The 8,342-nt window shown below is 52.5% G+C and overlaps 1 protein-coding gene across 1 annotated transcript; it reads right to left on the reverse strand.

The window, feature by feature from the left end:
• Nucleotides 1–233: 233 nt before the first annotated feature.
• LOC119921240 (transmembrane protein 223-like) lies at nt 234–704 on the reverse strand. The gene has a single exon (XM_038741572.1). The coding sequence runs from the start codon at nt 702–704 to the stop codon at nt 234–236; it is 471 nt and encodes a 156-aa protein (XP_038597500.1).
• Between the last annotated feature and the right edge of the window lie 7,638 nt (nt 705–8,342).

Genomic DNA, 8,342 nt, shown 5'->3' on the forward strand with positions numbered 1-8,342 from the left:
AACATATAGAGACCGTCCCTACCCAGTGGGCTCACAGTCTAGAATAAAAGTCCTCCCCTCCGCCCTCCCACTCGTGTGGCTCCTGAACGATTTCCCGCCGTGGTGAGGGGGGTGGGAGACGGACAGGGACCAACAGCGGGGGTCTTCATTTTTATTTTTTGTTCCCGGTGTCTAGTCCCAGCTCGGACCGCAGGGTTCGGCTCCTCTCCTGCCCCCGCCCCACCACTCCTCCCTCACAGACTCCGGTAAGCTCCCACCGTGACGTCGAAGAGCCGCAGGTTGGGGAAGTGTCCGGCCTTGTCCAGGCGGAAGTAGAAGCGCCGGCCCTTAACCTTGAGAGGAAGCACGGCGGGCAACTCGCCCCGGTGGGCCAGGCAGGACACGTGGCGCAGGGGCACGGGGAACTCGGCTCCCAGGCCGAAGGGGGCGTGGGTGGTGATGGTCACCCGCTGCCCCCCGGCTCGCAGCAGCACGGAACGCAAGGACCAGTGGGAGAAAACTAGTCCTGCCGTCAGCACCAGGGACCCAATGGCGGCACAGGCGAGGGCCAGCCCATGGAGCCACAAGGCGGAGCCCCGCGCGGGCCTTGGGAGCGCGGGCGCCACTTCCGCTTCCGCTTCCGGTCCGGAGGGCGGGGCCCGCGCGGGGCTCTGCGGCCCGGCCAGGGCGGTGGCGGCCAGCGACGTCCAGAACACTCCCTTCATTCATTCATTCATTCATTCATTCAATCGTATTTATTGAGCGCTTACTGTGTGCAGATCACTGTACTAAGCGCTTGGAAAGTACAGTAAGGCAACAGATAGAGATAATCCCTACCCAACAACGGGCTCTCAGTCTAGAAGGGGGAGACAGGCATCAATACCATCGATAAATAGGATTTTAGATATATACTCATCATTAATAAAATGAATATAGCAGTGAATATGCACAAATATACACAAGTGTTGTGGGGAGGGGAAGGGGTAGAGCAAAGGGAGGGATTAGGGGAAATGGGGAGAGGAGGAGGAGCAGAGGAAAAGAGGGGCTCAGTCTGGAAAGACTGTCTGGGGGAGGTGATCGCTCAGTAAGGCTTTGAAGAGGGGAAGAGAGCTAGTTTTGCGGGTGGGAGGAGGGAGGGCATTTCGGGCCAGAGGTAGGACGTGGGCCAGGGATCGACGGCGGGACTGGTGAGAGCGAGGCTTCGTGAGGAGGTTATCGACAGAGGAGCGGAGTGTGCGGGCTGGGCTGTAGAAGAAGAGATGGGAGGTGAGGTAGGAGGGGGCAAGGTGATGGAGAGCTCTGAAGCCAATAGTGAGGAGTTTTTTGCTTCATGCGAAATTCGATAGGTAACCACTGGAGAGTTTTGAGGAGTGGAGTTACATGGTCAGAGCCTTTCTGTAGAAGGGTGATCCAGGTAGCAGAGTGAAGCATAGACAGAAACGGGGAGAGACAGGCTGTCGTCCTCTATGACGTCCTCCCCCTGGGAAAATATATTTTTTCACTACTCCTGTCTACATTTTCCTGTTGTTTTGGCCAGGGACCATGTGTGGAGGGCCTCCGACGCCTCCAACTACACCTGTCCAAAGTAGTCCTCCTTCTCTTCCAATTCGAGCCCCGTCCCATCACCTGCTTTTTCACTGGCCTCTTTGCTTTTCCTTCTACTAGTATTTCTTCACAAGCGCTTGCTATGTGCCTGTTAATATGCTCGGTGCTGGGGTAAATTCAAGTTAATCTGGTGAGGCATACGCCTGCCCACATGATACTGACAATCTTCACATTCCCTCTTATAGATGCGGTAACTGAGGCCCCGAAATTGCATTAATTTATTCCTTAGTTCATTCATTCAATCGCGGTGATTGAGCACTTACTGTCCTCAGCCCAAGAGGGAGTACACTATACAAATGAACGGACACAATCCCTACCTACAGTGAACTCAAAGTCTAGAGGGGGAGACAGACGTTAATATACAGAAATAGATAAAGAAGCAAAGCAAAAAATGAATTTAATCATTCAGTTACAGAGCGGGGACTTGCCCAGTGGGTGACATGGTCAAGAGCAGGAATTGGAGCTTTCTCCAGCTGCTTTCCCTTGGCATCCCTGTAGACCATATGACTTTACTTCCTGTCTCACAAGTCCGACCCTTTGGTGTTGTGTTCGACTCAATCAATCGATCCATCGATCAATCATGTTGATTGAGTGAATTCTGGGTGTAGTGCACAGTACTCAGCTTTTGCGGGAGTATAACCCAACTATAAAAGAAACATATTCCATGGCCACATCGGGCTTTCAGTCTCCAGGAAGAGACAGACAACAATAGGAATCAGTTCATTGCAGCAATCGACGTAAGTGCTTGGGAGCTGGGGGTTTCCAGGAGAGGCTCAGCGCGACCGCAGCGCCACGCAAAGCCACCCTTTGCCAGGCTGAATATTGGCTACCGCGCCTTCTGTGAGCTCGACAAAAGCCTCGGGACAGGCCGTGGGGCACGATGGGGTTGGTTGTTCGATAGGCGGAGGCGATCGCTATCCAGAGACAGCATCATACTACGACTCCCAGAAGTCCTTGGGCCTCGAGCCTCCACAGAACCCTTCCGACAGGGTCTGATTGAGTGGGTCGGTGCCTGGGCTGGGCTCCATGGGGATCCGATGGAGAGTGCGCTGTACTAATGAGGGTTCGCTCCCCTGGGAGCATCTTGGGTAGGGAAAAGGGCAGCTTCCTGGACCAGTGGAGAGTGGGCTCATGCCAACGAAAGGATGTGTTAAAAACCCCTCCCAATTTACCGGGCCGGCTTTCAGTACCTGGAGCCCCTCAGTTTCTTGATGATGGGCTGTGTGGTAATCCCCCCCCCCCCCACAGAGCGAATGGGATGAAAGGAGCCCAATTTGAACCGCGTTTGGTGTCTCTGTGTTCTCTGCCTTACACCTCACAGGCAGTGGTATCAAGTAGTTAAAAATACCAAATTTACTATCATTCTTATTTTTAAAAAACGATCTCAGTCACCTCCGCCCTCGCCTTCTGCTCTCTTGGCCATGATTTCAGACCCCACCTCGGGGCACGATGGGACTGGTAGTTCGGGAGGTGGAATTGAAAGCCAGTAGATAGAGAGCGTCAGACTACGACTCCCAGAAGTCTTTGTGTCCCGATTCGCCACGCCATGCTTCCTCCCATCGCGATATGGCCGGATTGTTTGGGTGGGTGCCTGGGCTTGCCTCTGTCTCCATCGCTTTCTCGCAGTGATGTTGGTTCAGTGATTATTCTTGGTAGGTCGCGGGTGTGGGGACCGTATGACCAGGGTATTCCACATCAGGGCTCACAGTCAGTAGAAGAGGGTTAACACGTAGTTCAACCCCAGGTTTGTCTTGGCCAAGGTCAGACAGCACAAAAGGGTCGCAACAGGGACTTGGTCCCAAATCTGCCGCATCCCAGCCCTGCGCCCTTTCCAACTCACTTCGCTGCTCCTCGAGGTTCGTGCGAGTTTCCTTCGACAGCGACAGGCTCTAGGAATCAGAAAGGGGCCGTCTGGGGCCAGATGAATCAGGGCAGCTGCCTTCTTGTCGCAGCTCTGGAGTATTACATCGGGGTTCAACGGCATTTTCCTATTCATAATGAAAGGAATTATGGCATTTGTTAGGTACCTGTTACCACTCCCCTTGAGGTGTCGCCTGGAGAACACCGATTCCCCAATCTCGTTCAAAATCGGGCTCCTTTCATTCCATTCCTACCGGGAGAGTTTACTACACAACCAAGGGTCTAGATACTGATGGCTCTAACCCCACTCTAACCCCACTCTTAGCTGTCAAATGTAGATGGCCTCGTCTCTGCCTAACATGCTCCCACAAGAGCGAACCCTCTTAAACCCCGCCCTATCCGTAGGGTTCTTATGTAGTAGAGCCCAGGCACCGACACAAGCCAATCAAGCCCTGTCGCGTGGTGCCGTGGAGTGGCTAGAGGCATCATGGGAAAGAGACTTCTGGGAGTTGTAGTGTGATACTAGTTCTAGACACCGTTCCCTTCTGCCTACAGACATACAGCTCCCTTCATGCCACGTGGGAGGGCCGGCCGGAAGGGCCAGCAGTCCTGTCTGGCTCTGTCACCAGGAGAGGGTACGTGACATGGTGGCTCGGGTCGTAAGGACTTCTGCGAGTTGTAATTAGATGCTCATTCTAGATGGTGTTCACCTCCGTCTACCGAATTACCACTTCCATCATGCCTTGCGGGGGAGCCTCGACCATGTCAGGCCCTGTCGCTAGGAGAGGACCGTCAAAGCGTGGCGGCTCAGGGCACAAAAACATCTGGGAGACGTAGTGTGATGCTCTTTCTAGACAGCGCTCACCTCCGCTTACCGAACTACCGCTACCGTCATGCCCCGCGGGGTTTCGTAGCCATTTTGCGGAGCCCTGAAAGCGAAGGAGGAGGTTGTTCAGGGCGTTTTCGCATTTATAATAAAAATAATTATGGCATTTGTTAACACCATTTGTTACAGTACCTGTTACCACTCCTCGTGAGGCTTCGCACAGAGATCACGGAGACCTCAACCTCGCTGAGAATCAGACTTCTTTAATTGCTTTCCCTCTCTGAACAGTTTACCACACAACCAAGTGTAAAGGCATTGAGCCGCTCCACATAGTGTTTTCAGGAATCTTACAAGAGCTGAGCTGTAAAACAAGCGTGAATTTAAATGAGCCCGGCCCGACCTCTCAAATGCAGATGGCCTTGCCTCTCCGAAGGGGCTCCCACAGCGAACCCTCATTAGTGCCAGCACTATTCGTAGGGTTCCTTTGTTGACGAGACCAGTCACCGACACAACCTGTAGCACAGGGAAGGAGATTGCCCTCGCGGCTCGAGGCACAAAGATTTCTGCGAGTTGAAGTGTGATGCTCCTTCTAGACAGCGGTCACCTCCGCCTACCGAACTATGACTCTTCAGAGCGGATTTTCAGGGCGTTTTGCCATTCTTATTGAGAGTAATTATGGTGTTTGTAAATTACCTTCTACCACTCTCCTTGAGGTGTCGCATAGAGAACACGGAGAACCCAAACTCGCTCAAAGTCATCATCATCATCATCAATCGTATTTATTGAGCGCTTACTGTGTACAGAGCACTGTACTAAGCGCTTGGGAAGTACAAATTGGCAACATATAGAGACAGTCCCTACCCAACAGTGGGCTCACAGTCTAAAAGGGGGACACAGAGAACAAAACCAAACATACTAACAAAATAAAATAAACAGAATAAGCACCTTTAATCCCATTCTCTCCCGGGAGAGATTAACACACAACCAAGTGTCAACGCAATGTGCGGTTCCACATACTGTGTTCGGGTCACTTGCCCAGTTAGGTTTATAGCACGTCCTTGCATTTTAAAGAGCCCACTCTGACCTGTCACATGCAAGTACCCTAGTCTCTCCCGAAGATGCTGGCACAAGGCTTCTGGTTCTTGACAGTTTCAGCTCTGCCTACCGAAGTACCACTTCTGTCATGCCTAGCGGAGGTGCTCTGTGCAGCATCAAAGTAGCGGGAGGAGGATGTTCTGGCCTTTTTCCCATTTATAATGATAGTAATTATGGTACTTGTTAGGTACCTGCTACCACTCCCCTTGTGGAGTCGCATGTAGAACACCGATATCCCCAGTTTAGCTCAAAATCAGGCTTTTTTAATTCCATTCCTTCCAGGGGGAGTTTACCACACAACCAGGTGTCAAGGCAATGAGCGGATCCACGCACTGGGTATGGGTTTTATACCTTGGGTGGGTCATAGCACATTTTCATACCGAGGATGGGTCATAACACATTTTTGCATTTGAGTGACCTCACTCCGAGCTGTCAAATGTAGCTACCCTGGCTTCTCCCAAAGGTGCTCCCACAAAAGCGAACGCACATTAGTCCTCGCCCTGTCCATAGGGTTCCTATGAAGTCGAACCCACTCACTAACACAATCCAATCAGGCCCAGTCACGTGGTACGGGAGACTGGCTAGACGGCTGATGGGACAAAGATGTCTGGGAATTGTAGTGTGATGGTTTTTCTAGACAGTGTTCCCCTTTGTCTACCAAACTACCCCTCCACTGATCCCTCGTTATAGGGCCTGCGGTCCCGTCTGGCCCTGTCACGAGGAGAGGGGGAATGGCATTGAGAGTCAGGGCACAAGGACTTCTGGGGTCTCTAGTGTGATGCTCGTTCTATACAACGTTCACCTCGGTCTACCGAATTACCAATCCCATCATGCCTCGCGGGGAAGCCTCGCCCATGTCAGGCCCTGTTGCGAGGAAGGGAGAGCGGTGTTGCGGCTCGGGGCGCAAAACCATCTGGGAGCTGTAGTATGATGCTGCTTCTAGACAGCGTTCACCTCCCCCTACCGAACTACAAATACAGTCATGCCCCGCAGGTATTCGCGGCCATTTTGCGGAGCTCCAAATAGCGGGAGGCGCGGCGGGCAGATGTTCAGGGCATTTTCCCATTCAAAATAATAGCAATTATGATATTTGTTAGAAACCTGTGACCACTCCCCGTGAGGTGTCGCATAGAGATCACGGAGACCCTAGCCTCCGGGAGAATCAGGATCATTTAATTGCGTTCCTTTCAGGAGAATTTATCCTACAACCAAGAGTCAAAGCACTGATCGGCTCTACATACTATGTTCGGGCGTTTTACCCGATCCTGGTTATAACGCATGATTGCATTTGAATGAGCCACTTCCGAGCTGTCAAATGCAGATGGCTTTGTCTCCCACCAAAATGTTTCTACAAGAGAGAACGCTCATTATTCTCAGCCCTATCCTTAGTGTTCCTATGTAATTAAGCATAGTCACCGACACAGACAATCAGACCCTGTCACGAAGGGAGGGAAAGAGGCGTGGAGGCTCCTGGCATAAAGACATCTGGGCGTTGTAGTGTGATGTGCGTTCTAGAGAGCGTTCACCTCTGCCTACCGTAGTACCACTCCTGTAGTACATCGCGGCAGAGCTGCGGCCATTTATGGAGCATGGAAGGCGTGGGAAGCGGATGTTCAGAGTTGTGGGGAGGGGCTTAACAAGGTTGCAGCGCTGCCAAAGCATCTCTTTGCCAGGCTGAATATTGGCCATCCGCGCCTTCTGTGAGCTCCCCAAGGGCCACGAGACAGGCAGAGGCGATCTCTGTCCAGAAAGAACATCAGACGACGACTCCCAGAGGTCTTTGGGTCTCGAACCTCCACAGAACACTCCCAACACGGGTATGACAGAGAAACAGCGTGGATCAGTGGAAAGAGCACGGGCTTTGGAGTCAGAGGTCATGGGCTTGAATCCCGGATACGCCATATGTCTGCTGTATGACCTTGGGCAAGTCACATAACATCTCGGAGCCTCAGTTACATCATCCGTAAAATGGGGATTAAGACTGTGAGTCCCACGTGGGACAACCTGATCACCTTCTAACTTCCCCAGCGCTTGGAACAGTGCTTTGCACATAGTAGGCGTTTAAAAAATGCTATCATTATCATTCTTATTATTCTTATGATTGACTGGATCGGTGCCTGGGCTGTGCTCCATGGGGGTCCGACGGAGACTACGGGTATTAATGTGGGTTTAATACCCTCCCCACGGGATCATCTTGGGGAGGGCCAAGGGCAGCTGCCCGGACCAGCGTGGAGTGGACTCATGCTAATGAAAGGATGTGGAATAACCCCTCCCTATTTAAGGGGACGGCCCTCATTTCATGGGGCCGCTCAGAGTCTTGACGGTTGGTTGTGTGGTAAACTCTAGCGAGAGTGAACGGGCCGATAGAAACCAGATTTGGACCGAGTTTAGGGTCTCTGTGTTCTCTGCCCTACACCTCAGAGGGAGTGGTAACAAGTACTTGAAAATACCATAATTACTTTCAATCTCAATCGAAAAGCGTTTTGACCAAGCGTCACCCGCGCCATCCGCTCTCGGGGCAGGATAGAAGTGGTAGTCCAGGAGGCGGAGGTGAACGCCAGTCATGAGCGAGCGTCAGACTGCGACTCCTAGAGGTCTTTGTGCCCTGATCCGCCACACCACGCTCCCTCCCACCGCGGCACGGCCGCATTGTTTGAGTGGGTTCCTGGGCTGGCCTCTGTCGTCTCCGCTTTCTCGCAGTGTTGTTGGTTATGCGATTACTCTTGGCCAATCGCTGGTGTGGGGGCCGTACGACCTGAGCAGAGGCAGTGTGCATCCCACAACAGGGCTTGCATCCTGTGAAAGAGGGTTAACACGTAGTTCATCCTCGGGTTTACAGGTGTGGCAGCTGACGCACACAGATCCCAAAATGCTTTGGCCAAGGCCACCCAGCACAACAGTGTTGCAACCGGGACTAGGTCCCAGGTCTGCCACATCCCAGCCTTGCGCCCTTTCCAACTCGCTTCTCTGCTTCTTA

Source organism: Tachyglossus aculeatus (genome assembly GCF_015852505.1).
Source record: "Tachyglossus aculeatus isolate mTacAcu1 chromosome 12 unlocalized genomic scaffold, mTacAcu1.pri SUPER_6_unloc_2, whole genome shotgun sequence".
Lineage (NCBI taxonomy): Eukaryota > Metazoa > Chordata > Mammalia > Monotremata > Tachyglossidae > Tachyglossus > Tachyglossus aculeatus.

Bases quoted from the DNA above. Each gene is read 5' to 3' on its own strand.
- LOC119921240 (XM_038741572.1), bottom strand. From the start codon at position 704: ATGAAGGGAGTGTTCTGGACGTCGCTGGCCGCCACCGCCCTGGCCGGG.